At 36.9% G+C, this 19,657-nt stretch overlaps 1 protein-coding gene across 1 annotated transcript in view; it reads right to left on the bottom strand.

Annotated features, from left to right (window-relative positions):
• Positions 1-19,657, bottom strand: part of MSH3 (mutS homolog 3) — a 160,253-nt gene that overhangs the window by 66,676 nt on the left and 73,920 nt on the right. The window contains exons 13-16 of the mRNA XM_036278555.1: positions 17,016-17,148; positions 8,839-9,026; positions 7,949-8,117; positions 2,405-2,469 (exon numbers count right to left, since the gene is read on the bottom strand). Coding sequence (XP_036134448.1) covers positions 2,405-2,469; positions 7,949-8,117; positions 8,839-9,026; positions 17,016-17,148 — 555 coding nt within the window. The remainder of the gene's footprint in view (positions 1-2,404; positions 2,470-7,948; positions 8,118-8,838; positions 9,027-17,015; positions 17,149-19,657) is intronic.

Below are 19,657 nucleotides of genomic sequence, written 5' to 3'. Positions count from 1 at the left end.
GCAATGCAGCCCTGGCCGGCTTGGCTCGGCAGTTAGAGTGTCGGCCTGCAGTCCAGAGAGACCCGGGTTCAGTTCCCGCTAAGGGCATGTACTCGGTTGCAGTTTGTCCCTGGCCCTGGTTGGGTCATGCGGAAGGCAGCCACTCGATGTGTCCCTTTCACATCAATGTTTCTCTCTCCCACTCTCTTCCTCTCTCTCCCTCCCACTCTATCTGAACAAAAAATGGAAAAATGTCCTCGAGTGAGGATAAAAAAAAAATAGTAATGCATTAATTCAGGAAGAAAAGAGGAGTTCTTCATAATCTAACTGTAGATCCACAATGACTCTGGATGAAAAGAAATACCATGTGCTCCTCCTCCCAACGTGTGCATAATCTCTGCTTCTTCATCAAGTAGCTGTAGAACACATTAGGGGTGCCATGGGTCCCAGTCAGAGAATCTGGGCCAAGGCCCCAACTCTGCCACTTACTTGCTAGCTACATGGTTTGGGGCAAGTATAACTGACCTCTAAACATCACTTTCCTCATCTATAAAATGGGCGTATCAATAGCATCTACCTCATAGGTACTGTCAAGAGGATCAAACAGGTAGTGGTTAACAGTTCCTCTGTCATTAGTACTCAATGTTAGGACTTACTCTGTGGTGGTGGTGGCAGTTGTTACTGCTGGAGATGTTATTACTATGATCAGAACTTCAAGAAGAAAAGGTCAGGGTTGAGTGATAAGCAGGTGATGAGAGTGTACTCTGACCTTTGTCTGTTCCCCACTCCCTTAATACACTGTCACTATTATCTTTAGTGTGGTAAGTTACTGGACTAGGGGTAACCCTTTCACATTAAAATCTGACTGATTATATTCTAACCTATCCCTGTCTGGACTCCAGCCAGCCAAACAACAGATAAATTATAATGAACATTCCCCAAACCATCTTATTCATTCATTCAATTTACGTCACTAACTATTCAAAAGATGCTGGCACTGATTCATGCTTTGCCAGTTGCTTTTAAATTATGGCATCTAGATTTCTATGCAAGCAAACTTATCATAGCTTTCTCTCCTGACCACTCAGTTAGTGAGACATTTCAGTTATTGTTCTACACAGACTAACATGATTTTTAGTAATTTCTCTTCATAAAGCACATTTCCATTCATTAGCTGTAGTACAGGACAAAAGTAAATAAAGGAACAAATGCTTGCAAAAAGAAAACAACATTCCCTAAAATCAACAATATTCAAATCTCAATTACAGTTTCTGGTAACATAGAAAGTAAAAAGGACAGTATAAAGAGATAAAGAAACCCATGATTGTGTCTTCAGCATCCTTTGACAGTGGCAATGGATAATAGTTTTTTAAATTAAAATAATAAATGAATAATCATTCACACATCATGCCAAGGCTGTGTTCCATTCTTATCATAGTCACTTCATACCATCACCAGCTATAGTCACCGTTCTACTATCTAAGGGCAAATGTAGCATTTTCATCTCAAATTCATGGAAGCATATTAGTAACAGTAGCAATAAATATTCCACAAAGGATACTACTCAGAGGAGGATACACTTCTCTGATAGCACTCCTTTGAATAAGTCCCCTTTTAGGGATTAATGCCTAACCAAGGAAAAAAGGCAGTCTCAGTGTAGCCCTCTAATTTTGTTTTTGATTAATTTATTTTCATCAGTTCATGATATAACTCACAGGAAAGATGTAATGAACTATTACAACCATGTGCCATGGAAGCACTGAGAATAAAGAAATGCAGAGCTCAGTGAAGCAGAAAATGAAATTTCAGTTTCCTAAAAGAAATGTCAGGTACAGCATTCATCAAGAAGTTCAAGCAACCAAATTAATCTTATAATTGAAGGTTCCTCAACTTTTTTCTCTCATATGTTTAAATGTTACTCTGAGGTATAAAAATAAAACAGTAATTTATAAAACAAAAAAATAAATGTTTACAAATAAAATACCCTTTAGAAAAAATGTTTAAAAATTAATGATAAAAATAATAAAATATAATTTTTCTTTGGTTAAAGTTCCATTTTTAAAAAAGTAACAAAGAGTAAGAATTGCTTTTTATGTCAAAGATGTGGTTGTTGCCTCGCTGGTGTGGCTCAGTGGTTGAGCATCAACTCTGAACCAAGAGGTCGCCAGATCAATTCCTGGTCAGGGCACATGCCCAGGTTGTGGGCCCGATCCCCAGTGGGGGGCATGCAGGAGGCGGTCAATAGATGTTCTCTCTCATCGATGTTTCTATCTCTCTCTCCCTCTCCCTTCCTCTCTTTCTAAAAGCAATAAAGAAAAAAAAAATTAAAAAATAAAAGATGTGGTTATAATCAGTCAGTAGTACACAGCTGTACAAATATCATTATAATTCATGATAATTTAAAAATATATATTTTTAAACCTACCTCCCAACCTTAATCCAATCAGTTGGTATGCAAGATACGGCAGAGTTCTTTATTTCAATCATAAACTAAAATAAATATAAATAAAAACTTAGATGTTCATGTGATTAACCATTATATTGTAAAGCTTCCTAAAAATTATGCTAAATATTAATTATAAATAATAAACATTACAGTCAAAATAAATCCAGTATTGTTCTTGGAAGAGTTTATATGCCTATACAATCAAATATTATTAATTGGGGTTCCAATACTTGGGATAAAGAACAATCTGTATTGAGCAGTAAGTTTGTAATGAAGGAGATAATTTGATACTTTAACTTTGTAACATTGTTTTTCACATACTACAAATGGTGATTTTTTCATTAGTAATTTATTTCATTTATTTGTACCCAGTTATATTAAGCATTCTATTATTTAGTAATAAGACTGAATTTCTAAGTACATAAAATTTTTACATGTTCAATTATTAGATGTTATACAAGTTTGAGATATGGTCCATCCCCTATTCTGAACACAAAGAGGATTTATTTTTTGTTAATTCTCACCCGATGATATTTTTCCATTGATTTTTATTTTCAGATAGAGTGGAAGGGAAGGGTGGGAGGGGGAGAAAGAGAGAGGGAGAGAGAGACAGAAACAGTGATGCTAGAGAGACACATCAATTGGTTGCCTCCTGCACGACCCCGACGGGCTGGGGATCAAACCTGTAACCCAAGTACTTGCCCTTGACTGGGAATTGAACCTGCAACCCTTCAGTCCATGGGCCAGCGCTCTAACAACTGAGCGAACCCAGCCAGGGCTATTATAATAGTTTTTATCCATGGAACCTAAGTCCTTTAAAAGTGTCCTCATGAAGAAAGCACTGGCTCCCCCAACTATTAAGGTATTTCTTCCCATGGGTTTCTAAGTTTTCGCTTTATGAACCATCTCTTTATATTGTGCTCTACAAGGCAGCTTTTCTCAAATCAGCCAGGGAGCAAGTGAAACAAGTTCTTCCCTCACACTTTTCATTTTTAGCATTTGCTATATATCACTCATCTTCTTGCTCACATCCCTGTATCATTTCAATGAAATTCAATGTTTTATTCAAATAAATAAACTTATCTTGTACAGGATGGAACCCAGAAGCTCTGTGGCCACCACTAATTTTGAGAAGGCTATAGGAACATTTTTTACACTAATCAGTTTTGTAACATTTTAGGTTGTAATATGCTTATTATTAATAGTATCAGCCTGGCTCTCGAGTTTACTTTTCTATTAATAGAAACACTGTAGCTTTTACATTAATTATAATAGGAATTAATAATTAATTTTAAGAATTTTCATTCTTAGCAAACATTTTGTAACTAATGATATCCTCTTGTACAAAGAGAAATTAACTATTTCAAACCTGCCACACCCAGTTAAATAGTTAAGTGTCCAAAAAAGTCCATTTGGCTACAAAAAGTGATGGAAAAAACACAATAAATATCATGGATGGGAAAGATAAAATCACTTTAAGACTATGCTAAAAATTCTGATTAAATATTATTTTTAAATGTTTTATGAAAAGATATATTGGTCTTTTGATAAAATAATTCTGAAAAGAGCTATCTATGCCAAAGGCAAATCAAGAAATGTGGGAACATATTGGATCACTAACATTTGGGAAGGACACATCTAGATCAAAATGACTAACACAGAGCTCCACTAAGGTGACTAAGGGATGGTGGAAATTTTGAGAAGCCCAAACTGCCTCAATGAGGTCACTGGGCAGCCAGCTAGGCTGGTTTACTTAAGTACATAATTTGAAATAATTTGCCATGACAGCGCTGGATTCAAACCTGTATCTTATACACATTACAAACCACTACTGGTCACGGCCCTTTGGAGCAGCTTATAAACAGTTTGGAGCATAACCCTTCAATCTGTAAGCATCAGGGGTCTACCCTAAGGAGCACAGCCCCTCAAGCAAGCCACGTGCAGAACCAATACAGATGGAAGACAGAGCAGGTGTCAGGAGAGCCCCTGGGCCACTTCTTCAGTAGGTGCTGATCCTCTGTTTCCTCTTTTTTCCTTCAGTGGCCCTAGGTTTTCAGCCTGTGTTTCTCAGAATTGTCTCAACTAGCAGTTTTTTCCTCTTCTACGCTGGTTACGGAAGAGGAAATTCTCTGTTGCCTTCTGCAAACATTCTAAGAACAGGCAGAGAGGCGTTTTGTTGAAAGATTTCATTGCTAAAGAAAAGAAAACCAACTGAAATGGAAGTTAACATATATTTCAAAAATCTTACATGGTTCTCACAGCAACTCTCCCTGCTCTCTAGTTCCTGACTCTGTTTCTTAGGTGTTGATGTGAGAAGACTTGCTTGATTTGTTCTAGCAATCTTTCATGTGCTTCTCCTGGATCCAATTCTGTCTTGGTTAAATGTCAGATACTGTTACTCAAGCTATAGCCTGTGGCATCACTGGGCTGGCGTCCTTGCTAAGTTTGCTGAAATTCTTAACTCACCCAGAAACCGCTCTCTGTTTTCCCCAATACCAGACTCACTCCATCCTCTGCCCCTTTCTTTTTCATTCTCTTAAGAATTTTCAACTTTTTTTTTTTAATGTAGAAGATTTAACAGAGAATGCTCTCCACACCTTAAACACACAGCAGATATTTGGATATGCAGCATGCTGTGAATTAATACAATTTTTCTAAAGATTTTCTACCAAATTTCTTTTCTTTTCCTTAAGAACAACATCACCTATCAATACTTCCCCAAATCTAAATATCACCCCAGATCCATTCCATGTTTAATCTAAGGTTAAGAGAGAATTCTCTGTATACATAAAATATGACAGAGACCATCACAGAAGCAGTGAACTATGTCAAGCTGGGTAAGTTTTTGCTTTCATTATTTCCTCATAAACAAATACTTTTAGAGTCAGAGATAATAAGGCACCATAGTCAATAAGGCTTAGGATTCTAATACATATATAAAAACTGGGAACAGCCCTGGCCGGTTTGACTCAGCAGTTAGAGCATCGGCCCACAGACCAAAGAATGATGGGTTCGATTCCAGTCAAGAGCACGTACGTCGGTTGTGGTTCAGTCCCCAGCCCTGGTCGGGATCGTGCAAAAGGCAACCAATTGATGTGTCTCTCTCACATCAATGTTTTTCTCTCTCTCTCCCTCTCCCTCCTACTCTATCTGAAGAGAAATGGAAAACTACCCTCAGGAGAGAGCTTGGGAGTGGGGGGCGCAAAAAAAGGGGAACAGAGGTGAAATGAATGTTGTCAAAAGTAACCCTGGCTTGCCCTGACTGGTGTGGCTCAATGGTTACAGAGTGTCAGCCTATGTACTGAAGGGTCACAGGTTCGATTCATGTACCTGGATTGCAGGCTCCATCCCCGGCCCCAATTGGGGCGTATGCAGGAAGCAACCAATCAATGTGTCTCTCTCACATGATCACATCAATATTGCTCTCTCTCTCTCTCCTTTCCACTTTCTCTAAAAATCAATGGAAAAAATATCCTTGGGTGAGGATTAGCAACAACAACAAAAAGTAACCCTGGCTTGACAGTCTGTCTACTTGTCTGTTTTAAGTGATAACAACAATATCCATGCATTATTTTGTACTATTAAAATTCTAGAGGAGGTTTTTAAAAACCAGTGGGACTCCATCCTATTGTTAGTAACTAAGAAATGTCTTGCCTCAAATGCACCTTAACCTAGTAAAGGTTAAGTAGAGAATAAGATAATGTATCTCCCTCCCTAATCATCTGTAATTCAATTATTTCATCTCCATGTTTTGTCTTAAACTTCAATGCTCCACTGATAGAGAATAACTCATTTAGTATCCTTCATGTTTACTTAGAAACTGACAATCGAATCCAGGACTGTCTCCTCAAGATTTAAACTTCATTTTAGTATGAATCGTATGACCTCTAAAATGTCCGTATTTTATCAAATAAAATCCTTGATGTTTATAATCCCTTATGTTAATACCTGTGACTGAAATAATGACATGGTAGAAAGACTAGAGTCAGGCAGAATGGGATGGAATAGGGTTTCTGACTTGGGTAACTCACCTACCTACTCGTTTCCTTTCCAGCAAAATTGGAGTAACCCCTCGTTATGTTGTTACAAAGATTAAATTAGATAAAATATGTGAAGTGCTGAGCACTGTTCTAGACTTGAACAAGTTCTTGATAAATGATAACTGTATTACTATTGTTATCATCATTATATGAGTAACATTTGTGTAGTGCTTTATGGTTAGAAAACACATTCGTGTACTTTGACAGTCAGTCTTCATGGCAGTCCCGTGACAAAGGTCACGCAGCACCCGAGTGCAAGAACTCAGCTCTCTGCACTGTAAACCCAGACCATCACTTTTCGACCACGTATCTTTTATTAATTAATGTTACTAAGCAGCTTTGATCGTCTCATTCAATAAATAGCAAGAATAGTGACACTAAGGTCACTTGCCACTTTGCAAGGTCATGACTGCATGGTGAAACCAAGAAATACAATTAAATATTTGATATCTGCCTGTTCAGGGGGGGAAGCAAAATATAATTACTGTCAAATAAGTTTTCTGTTATATAGAACTTCATGTGGAAAGCACTGTAGAATGTTTGCCTGGATGTAACATCTTAAAATTTTAGCCCAGAAAACAGGCTGACTTAATGTCTATTAAATGGCCTAAGAACAATAAATATTTTAATAAAGATTATAATTTACTACAGACTTTCTTATTTCAAATAATCATATAAATCAACAATTTCCCCCCCTAGGGGGGAAAAAATCTATTTTAAAATCTGGAATAAAATGTATATTTGATAAAAATTATTCACAAATATTCTAATTTGCTATTTCAACAAAGCAGAATTTCTCACATTCCTCTGTTAGATGGTTTATCTTTTATTAAACATAGGATCCAGAAGAGGCATGCCTCAAGACTCAGAACAGAACCAAAAGGTACAACCACACTTAAAAAGCACAGTTTTCCCAGGTTCTCGTTCAGAATCAATATCAAACTTTAAACAGAAGTATATATACCAAAAACACATTCTAAACATCACCATAATCCCATGGAAGGAGACTCACTAATTTAGGTTGTCACTATAGTTTTGCTTTTCGTTTTTTAAAACCTATACTCCTAACTTTAGAAGGAAGCCCTGCCATTTGATCACTGTGTGATCCAATCAATGCAGGTGGTTCACTTGGTATCATTTCATCATCTGCAAGAAAGGGACTTCTCTCTCCTGGATTTAGGATAAATAAATTCTATAAGTTACTATTTACAATAGTCAAGGTTTTTTATCATTTCAACAGATAATATTAAAACACGTGTAACATTAAGTTGCATGGTTTTCCAAGTTTATTCACTATCGTAAATAAACAAAATACATATTAAAATAATTCTTATCAAAACAAGGTATTACAACGTATTTCTAAGGAACAAAATAGAAAATCTGAACAAAATGTTTTCATCCTATTCTCATATATTATTTACATTTTAAAACAGCTTTTTTTACTAAGGAAAACTAATGCAAATAAAAGTATTTCTGATATTACCTCCTGTCCTGATACTGTCACATATTGTACAGAAGGGTTTTTCAGTATTTTTCGTATTTCTTGCAAATGTATTTGGATCTCGTCAGTAATTCCTTGAATTTCATCCTTCCTCTTTTTTATTAAAGGGAAATCAGAAAGGTCTTTGAATAATTCAGTTTTATCCCCAATTCTAAAAAAAAAAAATGTAAATATAAACATTAAAGCATATAACTTATACCAGTTATCAATTATTTTTCACAGCATGATGAAAACCCAAAGGGTTGGAAGTCTGGAAAACTGTCACTAAATATTTATGGTAAGTTTCTTAATTTCTTTGAAGACAGACAAAATTACCCTAACATCATTTACATTTTAAAAATTCATGATTCCAATGATAAAAGCAAAAGATAAATTAAATATTCTTTTGCCTATTCAAAAAATAAACACAAACATAAATACTGTCAAACCCTCTTTCTTTTATATAGAGTTCTTTGTGGGTTGAACTGTAAACTGACTGCTTATTAAAGGATAACTCTGCTTCTGTAGTTTCTAAATATAAGGCAGACCATCCCTGGATTTCTAGCAAATGAGTACAAGATGCCCTCTGACACCACTTTTGGGTTAATAACCTGCTACTACTTGCTCTGTCTGGATTTTCTATTTTCATCATCTGATACCTGAGTATTACATCTGTCCTAGATGATAAACTGGCTAACTTTCAGACAACGAAGTGTTACTTCTAGCTGTAATATAGAGCCTTCGGTATCCAATCACAATTCCAATTTCACATGCAACTTCTTCCATTAATTTTAGTGAAGCTTATGAATCCACACATCAAATGGCAAATGCATTAGGACAAGCAAATTAAACTTCCACTGCTAGAAAGGAAGAACTAAGAGTCTGCTACTTACTTGGCAGCTTGTTCATTAAGTATCTTTAAGTAATGCTCCACTGGACTGAGGAGTTCAGGAATTTCTAAAATAAATGTCTGGAGCAGGTCTGACTGAACGTGGGAATTAACAGCAGGTATTAAAGCTTGAAATTCTGACTTCAGGTGATAAAGGGCTTTGACAATCAAGAAGAACTCTTTGGTTGAACACTGAAAATAGAAATATTTTTTTACCTAAATAGCATACAGTACATGAAAATACATTTTAATTAGTGATCTATTTAAAGTTAGAATCAGAATAAAAAAAATTTTTAATTTATTCTTCTAATTTACTTAAAATACTGTTTATTCTATAAACTGATTAATTAAAATAAAATACCTTCTAAATGTTAAATCAATAGTTCAAATACTTTATAAAATAATACTTTAAAGCTATAAGGAAAATAATTTGAAACAGAAATAGTAAAGCCAGTACTTGCTCAATATTTTTTCATTTTCAAATACACTGGCCACAGCAAAAATTAACAATGTCAAAAATATAAAGAACAATTCTGGGGAAATATCTGTAAAACATATGAGAGATAAAGGACAAAATTCCCCCAAATATAATAAGCTCTTACAAATCTTACATGGAAAAGATGAATAATCCAAAGAATAATGGCTAAATGAACTGAACATGCAGCTCACAGAAAAAAAAAAAGTCCAATAAGCACATGATTAACCTCACATAGAATTAAGACAAGCAAATTAAAAATACAGGATAGGCCCTGGCCAGTTTGGCTCAGCGGTTAGAGCGTCAGCCTGCGGTCCGGAGAGACCCGGGTTCGGTTCCCGCTAAGGGCACGTACTTCGGTTGCAGTTTGTCACCGGCCCTGGTTGGTCGTGCGGGTGGCAGCCACTCGATGTGTCCCTTCACATCGATGTTTCTCTCTCTCTCTCCTTCCTCTCTCTCCCTCCCACTCTGTCTGTACAAAAAATGGAAAATATCCTCGGGTGAGGATAAAAATAAAAAAAAATAAAAAAAAAATACAGGATAGCATTTTTCACTTATCAGAATGTCAAAAATTTTAAAGCTTCATAATAACCAAGTCATACAGGGTGTAAAAAAAAGACACTTTTGTATATTGTTCATAGAGAAATAACCTTTTTGAAGGACAATTGCCATATCATCATAATAACAAAGTACACATATCCTTTGACTAAGCAATTATACTTTTAAGAATTTGCCCTGGCTGGTTTGGCTCAGCGGTCACAGCGTCGGCCCTCATATCCCCGCTAAGGGCACGTACCTCGGTTGCAGTTTGTCCCTGGCCCCGGTTGGGATCGTGTGGGTGGCAACCACTTGATATGTCTCTCTCACACTGATGTTACTCTCTCTCTCTTTCCCCCTCTCTCCCTCCCACTATCTGAAGATACATGCAAAAATGTCCTCAGGTGAGGATTAACAACAACAAAAAAAGAATTTAACTAAAAATACACTATAGCAAATAGTGAAAACATGTGTATCTGAATATTTATAGTAAATTGTTTGTAATAACATTAAAAGGATAAATAAGAAACCAATATCCAGCAACTGAGATGTTAGAAACAACTCATACAATGTATTAAACAGTTTAAAAAATTCAGACATGTGTACATACTGATGTACAAATTGATAAGGAACTCCATAATGTCAATATACATTGAATATACATAGTACATACACACACACACTATATATATATTTATACAGTAAGATTTCATTTGTGATTCTTAAAATTATATGTGTTATTCTATAGAAATAAACGTATAAATAAAAAATTTCTAGAGAGGTACGCATGTAATTTACTCTGGGTAGTGGGTATGTGGGGATGGTAGAGGAAGACTCTTCACTCTGTTTCATACCCATGTACACTGTTGTCATCTTTTATATGAACATGAATACTTTTTGCACTGGAGCTTCTGAAAAAGAAAATGAGCTAACCATGTGCATCTAATTTCGCTATATCTTGAAACGAAGGTCCGGGACTGCTTAAAAAGGTATGACACCACTAGAATAACTAGGAGAAAAGACAATAGCAACAACATCTTGTAATATTTCTCGGCCTTTTGGCTAAGATCAAGCACAACAACATCTTAGAAGTTCTAAAGTAAATAGATAAGTGGTAATTGTCTTGGAAGACTCAAAATATTTTTATCTTAAACTAGCCCTGAGGAAAACTAGGACCCAACTTGAGTTATATCAAGAATCCTAAAATACTCAGGAACTGGTGGCAGAAATTATCTTTGGAAGTGAAATTGCGGGGGGAGGAGAGGGTGTAGAGAAGGATTGGCTGAGAGTGATTTAAGAAGCAATTAAATCCCTCAATATCCATGCCACTGGGCAACCACCACTCTCCCACCCTACTGAAGACTAGTTTTAGTTTCTGGAGAAGGTAAAACATAAGCTATCCTCAACTAGCAACCATGAAGGATGAGGGTACCACCAATAGCTAGGGATTAAAAGAATGGTTGCAGATTGAACACTGAGATTCCCAGTTGTCCCCATCTAGCTCCCAGAATATTGTTAGCTAGTAAGAAGGCTGAAAAAGTCTCTGGAAAATCTCACAAGCCCAGGAGGAAGATTCTAAAAATACTATTATAGCTAAGATCTGGAAACAGCCCAAGTGCCCATCAGTAGATGAATGGATAAAATAGCTGTGGTACATATACACAATGGAATACTATGCAGTTGTAAGAAAAGAAGAATCTCTTACCCTTTGAGACATCATGGAGGGACCTGGAGAGTATTATGTTAAGTGAAATAAGCCAATCAGAGAAAGACAACTGTCACATGATCTTACTTATACATGGAATCTAATGAACAAAATAAACCAACAAACTAAATAGATACAGAGGTATGGAAGCCTGGAACAGACAGACGAATCTTGGACAAAAGGAGTGGGGGCAGGAAGAGATTAACCAAAGAACTGATATGTTCATATGCATTGCCCATTTCTCTGATTAGTGACATGGACATCTTTTCATATGTCTATTGGCCATCTGCATGTCCTCTTTGGAGAGGTGTCTATTCAGATCCTTTACCCATTTTTAATTGGATTGTTTGTTTGCTTTTTGGTGTTGAGGTTTATAAATTCTTTATAAATTTTGGATATTAAGCCCTTATCAGAATATTGGGGTGAATATGTTCTCCCATTCGGTGGATTGTTTTTTCATTTTGTTGGTTTCCTTTGCTGTGCAAAAACTCTTTAGTTTGATGTAGTCCCATTTGCTTATTTTTTCTTTTGTTTCCCTTGCCTGAGGAGATATATCAGAAAAAATATTGCCACAAGAAATGTCTGAGATTTTACTGCCTATGTTCTCTTCAGGATTTTTATGGTTTCAAATCTAACATTTAAGTTTTTAATCCATTTTGAGTTTATTCTTGTGTATGGTGTAAGAAAGTGGTCTAGTTTCATTTTTTGCATGTATCTATCTAATTTTCCCAATACCATTTATTGAATACACTATTTTTACCCCATTGTATATTTTTGCCTCCAAAAAAAATAATTTGTAGCCTATAATTTTATACCCAAACGGCCAAAAATGTAAAAGTAGAAAAAAGACATTAATGTTTCAAAACATTTCCTTCAATATCCTTTCTCAGAATGCTTCTAAAGGATGTATTCCACCAAAAAAAAGGAAGAATCCAAGAGGAATACATAAAATACGGGAAACAGAAGACTGAGTTGAAGGAAAATAAAGGAAATCTAAGAAGGTAGTTGTATAATAGGTAGGAAGGGCAACTGGTCCAGGTTGGATCAGTTCAGAAAGTTCAAAAAAATAAAATAATAAAAATGTTTGATGAATATAAATATCTTGATCTAAAAGAGATTTAGGGTTGTGATAATGGTAAGTATACATAACAACTAGTATATATACAATGGATTAATGCTCAGAACATATTTAGAAAGACAATTATTAACTATAAGAAATGAGGTAAATTATGCAGAAAAATAAGAAGTTAGGTTCAACTAAACAAAAGTTTAGCTAAAAGTGTATCAATAATAAAGCACCTCTTCTCTAGAAAGGCCACTGTATGCTGGGAAACACATACAGGGACCTGAACTGTTTGCATAAATGTGAAACCTAGAAGCTTTTTGGTCAGTAGTCAGTGACACACTCTAACAAAAATGAAGCACTAAAAAACGTTTTCAATATAATTTTGAAATAATAATCTACATGAGATCACTGTAAATTGAGAAGCAAGAAAGGGGTTGATTTTTCATGCTCAGATATCATGTAAAGTTTAAGTCAGTGACAGAAGCAGACTGAAAACCAGAAGTGCTTTCCAGTCAAGTCCGAAGTGCCCAAGGAAGGTTGTTTTCAAGTTTCTTTCAATGCATCTGCAAGAAAGCGGAGGATGAGGGTGAAGCGGCTACTCCTGGGGTCAAGCAGGCTGAGCCCCACAGCCAGCCTCAAACCTCTAGGCAGAGGAGCTTTAGCGCAGACCTGCAGAGCACAAGCATCACGGCCCCGGAGGAGCCCCAGCCGAGCCCCAGCCGAAGCCCACACTGAAAATCTCGCGTTAGGCTTACACCGTCTGGCTAAGAAACTATTCTCACCCATAAAAAATTGTAGATTTACTGTCCTTCCAACATTTACTACATGCTAGTATCTTTTAAATGTATTCGCCAACATTAGCAGCAATGTTCATGTTCTTACAAAAAAAGTTCTTGGGTAAAGTTAATTGGTTCTTGTGACTATTTTCTAAGATTTGAATTTTAAATTCTATTAAAAGCAATGTTTATTTTATTTCAGGTTAGACTACTTGGGACCCTCCGTTATTAACATCATAAAAGTACTTGTGCCTATTCCACGGCACTCCCCACGCAGCCAGATGGCCTAGGCCGACCCGACCACACATCCACACGGTGTTCCTGACCACTTCATGAATCTCACACAACTGGCACAGCCTGTACCCAGAATCTCACTCACCATTTGGTGCATACAGCAGAAGAGGTTTAGAGTAATCTACTGATAAAGAGCAGACATGTGTTTGATGGTGGGTTCCAAGAGCCAGCTAACTATCTATAAAAGTTTGGCTTAAAGCATTTAGACTTCCTAATGATTTGGTTTGTTACCATATCATTTCTAATCTTCACTTTTCAAACTAATCTTTAGGCACATTAAACATTCCAACAGCAACAAGGAACCACTTCTGAATGAGTCAGAAGTTCTTTAGTAAAGTGTATTTTGAAACTCTAAAATAAAAGTCATTCTTTCTCAACATATTGTACGCTTTTAAAATGAATTAGATTCTATGCCATATGATCTCACTTATATGTGAAATCTAAAAACAACAACAATGACAAAACCAAACTCATGGATAAAGGGAACAGATGGTGGTTGCCAGTGGCAGGAGTGGGTGAAATAGGGGAAGGTGTTCAAGAGGTAAACTTCCAGTTATAAAATAAGTAAGTCACGGGGACGTACAGCCTGGTGACAACAGTTAACAATTCTGTAGTATATTCAAAAGTTGCTAAGAGAGTAGATCTTAAAAGTTCTCATCGTAGAAGAGAACCTCCGTGTACTGCTGGTAGGACTGTGAATTGATGAGGCAACTATGGAAAAGAGTATAAAGATTCCTCAAACAACTAAAAATAGAACTACCAGATGACCCTGCAATTCCACCTCTAGGCATTTAATATGAAGAAAATGAAACCACTACTTTGAAAGATACACGCACCCTTATGTTCATTGCAGCATTGTTTACAGTAGCCAAGATATGGAAGCAATTCAGTTGTCCACAAAGAGATGAGTGGATAAAATAGATGTGGCACATGTATATAATAGACTATTACTCAGCAATATAAATAAATGAAATCTTGCCCTGGCCAGTTTGGCTCAGTGGTTGAGCGTCGGCCTGCAGACCAGACAGTCTCGGGTTCGGTTCCCACTAGGGGCACGTATCACACACACACACACAAAGAAAAGAAATGAAATCTTGCCATTTGAAACAATGTGGACGGACCCACAGGGTATTATACTAAACGAAATAAGTCAGAGAAAAACAAACACCATATGATTTCACTTTTATGTGGAATCTAAAACAAACAACAAAACAAAAACAGACTCAGAAAAAGAGAGCAAACTTATAGCTTCCAGAGGAGAGAGAGGTGGGGAAATGGGTGAAAGGGAATAAGAGGAACAATCTTCGGTTATAAGGTAAAGAAGCCATGGAGATGTGGAGTATAGTGCAGGGATCAGTCAGCAATACTGCAATAACTACGCATGGTGACAGATGTTAGACCTAGGGTAGTGATCATATTGTAAGGTATATAAACGTCGAATCACTGTCGTACACCTGACACTAATATACCATTGTATGCTAACTATAGTTTAATTTTAAAAATTGTTTTAAGTTCTCACATAAGGAAAAAGAAACTTAGTAAGTATGTGTGGTGATGAATGTTAACCAGACTTACTATGGTGATCGTTTCACAATATATATTTATTAAATCATTATGCTGTACACCTGAAACTAATATATTATATGTCAATTATGCATCACTTTTTAAAAAGGAATTTGATTCTGACCTTTACCCAGAGTTGTTAGACTATACATACACAAACCTTATGGAACGCAAAGATCAAAGTCAAGTTTACAGAGCGGCAACGAGGCACACCAGAAATCACAGCAGCACGGAAGGGCACTGCCACCTCCGTGCCACGGACGCTCTGACTAGCTCTTTTGATTCACAATTGATCATTTTTCCAGCTTTGCTCCTATTTTCTCTCTTTTATCTGCCTGTGAATCCTTTCATGTAGTGAAGGCAAGGTGCTTGGAGCTCTGTTGCTTGACGAAGAATAATATAATATACACTGATTGTCATGCATTGGGCCAAGGATACAAAATAAATGGTTTGACATCTTCTCTGTAACCCCTAAAAGTCAATCATAAAACTTTCAATTATCAGCACAGCCTCTGCTCTTGCCAGCAAAACAACCTGGTGCACCATGTGATGGTATAGCAGACACCACTGACTCCGTGACCAACTCACGCGTGTTTTCCCTAGAGATTAGTATTCCCAGTTCTGGCTTTGTTTTCAAATTTAGCTGGAGCATATGGAACAGTTACATAAGTCCTCTTGGGTACTGCAAGTATACTCAGAAAAATTACTTATGGTTCCAGAAAAACTTTGTAGGGGAAAGGGCCTAAAAGAAGTAAAGACTAATGAGAAACTGGTTGCAACTATAATTTGGGTGTGTAAACATTGTTCTACAATGACATTATTAAATTGGAAGGATTTACATTTGGGCAACCAAGAAAAAAATGTAAAGGCAGTCAAACTACTACATCAAAAAATGACAGTGTCCAAAAGTGTAGCCACCAAAACCCCAGTCAAAGACCCTGGGTTAAATCCTAATTCTGTTACTTACTAGCAAATTAAGAATCCTCCCTCAGCAGCAATCATTTTAGCCAAGGAAATGCAAGCTGTTGTAGCATTATATGTAGGTAGCAGTATACATAATTTCCCATCAGTAAGAAGGTGACAACATGGTATCTTCTCAATCTCTTGAAGTTTTTATAAGAAACAAAGGGTCTAATGTAGGTGAATGACTTCTCAATAAGTATAACAAAAGTTTATCAACAATTATAAATATAACTAATTGATAATTCTTTTACATTTAGGCATATCTTGAAATAAATTATTTTGCTAAGTATGAAAAACCTGTCCCGTCATTTTTATGACTTAAACTGTAAAGTTTAAATGATGAAAATAAAAATAATGTTTTTAACTTACCTTCAATATCTTAACTTGTTTGCATATTAAACCACCACAAAAGTATACAAGTAGATTTCTCCTTTAAGTCAAATAAGAAGCTATGCTGAGTTCAAAATAATCAGGCATCCCTTTTTAAAAGAGCTAGTCTAAGTAAATTTCCTATTTTGATGATGGTCCACACTTTGAGGCTAAAACATGAGAATACCCTGTGTTATAACAGAAAGTCCTCTGTGTGTTGCTATAGTTAACAGAAGTGGGCAAACTTTACCTTTTACAATGCAATAACTTTAATTTGTGCAATTAAAAGTTCTGAGAATTCTCTCACACTATCTACAACATTCTACAAAATACAAGGACAATACAGCTCTGACATGTTTTCCTTTTAATATCTGGATTCCTCATGCTGAGGAACAGTATTGGTTTTAACAGATTTGATTTCTATCACACTTACTTTTTTGTGATAAATGCTACAGAGTCCTCTCTCTACGTCAGGCAACTTACGTAGATGATTTTCTATCTGACCAAACACACTGGATTCGGAATGGAGAACTTCAGATACAGCATCCAGCCGAGCATTTATTTCCCTGTGAGAACAGTAACAGCAATTAGGAGATATGGTAGCAATCAGAATGTAGGCATCTCCCACTCTAAAGCCCAGCAATGGGATGAGCCACTTAAAAGAGCACAAAGGAGGATTCTCCACATCTCTGGTCCTTTCCTGGCCCTCATTATTTGAATAAAAACATAGGTACCACACAAGGAGAGTCATTGTTAGGTAGAGACCGGCTCATCAGGATTTCCCTTCCTCCTGGGCAGACACAAAGACTGCTTTTCTCAGTCACCCCGAAGGTAGGTAGGCCATGTACCAACTTCTAGCCAATGAAAGGTGTGTAGGAATGATTAAGCCACTTCTAGCCCTTGCCCGTAAAGACCTCCTGGGTGTTCACTCTCTCCCCCTTTGCCAGCTGGATGTTGAGCTCAGGGCAATCTTGTTGACTCTATCAGCCTGGGCCCATGAATGGAGCAAAAAGCCTTCCAATCCCACATCTACCCACTGGACTTTACATTAGCAGGAAATTAACTTCTACTGCATTTAAACCAGATGGAGGATTTACATGCTACAATTGTTTGCATAACCTTGGCTACTATAACAGATCTACAAAGGGCAACGAGATTTTCCTGACTGAAATGACTGACCATCTCAGTCAAAAAACAATTCATTGCATTAATCAAGTGCTTTGACAGAAGACTTGATGGTGGTGGTGGGTGAATCGATCGACTGCTCGAGTGAAATGGGATCCGGCCTACGGAGCCTGAGCAAAGACTGGGAGCAGCTACAGAAAGTGCAGAGGACGTGGTATCAGGAGACATGGGAGACCAGGGGTGCAGGAGTCTATCGTCTACACCCTCAGTGATGGGTCACCTGGGAAGAAATGGTGAGGCTCTGTCAATTTAAAATGGAACCCTGACTGACTAAATGTGTCCAATATGCCATGTGGCCCATCTAGCTCAACTAACCACCAAAGGTCTACACTAGGTGTAATGGCCATATGTGGTATTAAAGACTGAGACAAGTAAACCTATCTAGTGACTAGCAGGCCCTCAGCAAATGTTATTTTGAATGAATGAATGAATGAACAAACAAGCAAGCAATGAAAGAATGAACTGACATTTGGGGGGACAGGGAGGTATCAGCTCCTAAATACACATTTGTTTATCAGAGTTCTATTGATATCACACACATTCGTGTGAAAGGACAAACCTCACGTCAGAATCCTGCCTAGATGACTGTTAAATTGAGTATTTTGCAATTAACTGAGTGATACTATCTTTATTATCTTTAAAACTATCCTGTGAGGCCATGCCTGTTCCTGATACAGAAACTAAATTCAGGTCTCACTGCCGCTCCATTTTTCTTGGGATGTGAAATAGGCATTTGTTTAGCATAACGCAGCAGAACAAGCCATAGCCCGGCAGACCCAGTCTGGCTCTTCCATTCTCTTTGGGGTGGCCCCTTAATTCCCTCCATTTCTTTCCATCTCTGCTGCCATTACACTAGTCTCAGTAAAAGATCATTTCTCAGAAAGACTACTAAAACAGCCTCCTAAATTCCCTCCCCACATTCACTTCTGTCCCTTTCTCCGGTCCGTTCTCCACACTGTACCCTCAGAGGTCTTGCTAGAACCCAAACCTGTTCATGCCATTCCTCTGTTTTAAGCTTATCAATGACTTGCCATTGATCTTAGGTTCAAATCTGGAACCCTTAACTGACCTACAAGACAACTGATCCCTGCTTACCTCTCAAGTCTCACTTTAGAATACCTATCCCCTCTTCTTCTAGCGCTAAGCTTCAGTCAGACCGAACTTCCAATACCCTGATCACTCCAAGTTCTCTGACATCAGAGCTGTCAAGCTGGCTGCTCACTCTACTCTGGAGACTCTTTTCCTCTTTCCTACAACCTACAAGCCCCACTTCTGTGGCAAGCTCCTAATCACTCTTCCTCTGAGAGGGCTTCTGAGATGCATTTGACCAGATTTAATCCTTTGCCATCCCTTTCTATACCACTCTCTATTTCCTTCCCATAGTGAAAATCATAATTGTATGTACTTCCTCACTGTCTTTTCCACTAGACTATAAGCTCAATGAGAACAGGGATTATATCTTCACTCCCATAGTTCTGGGATTACAGTATGTGCTCAATAAATAGTAGTTGAATTGAATTCAATTCAATTCTAAAGACTACATATAAAATAAGGAAAATGAGGTAAAAAAAAATAATAATAATTACATTTTCCTTCCATAGGATTGTTGTGATAAAATAAATCAATGTTGTACCCTAACATTTACCCAAAATGCTATACAAATATAAAGTTTTATTTTAATAACTCACTCCTGAATAAATGAGAGACGGCACCAATTGGAATAGACAAGATGATGCTACAGATGGTATGAGGACAGATAAAATAATGCCATCTGTGAATGTATAAGACAGCCGAGAAAGATAGCTACTCTCTCAACAATTATAAAGGTTGTCTGAGATATGAAAGGATAAAAGCAAAAGAAGTTAATAAAAATCTAAATATTTATGAAGT

The sequence above is a fragment of the Molossus molossus genome, unplaced genomic scaffold, assembly GCF_014108415.1.
Source record: "Molossus molossus isolate mMolMol1 unplaced genomic scaffold, mMolMol1.p scaffold_m16_p_3, whole genome shotgun sequence".
In the NCBI taxonomy this organism is placed as follows: Eukaryota; Metazoa; Chordata; class Mammalia; order Chiroptera; family Molossidae; genus Molossus; species Molossus molossus.
Note: the sequence above shows the minus strand (reverse complement) of the source record. Positions and strands in the feature narration are given on the sequence as shown.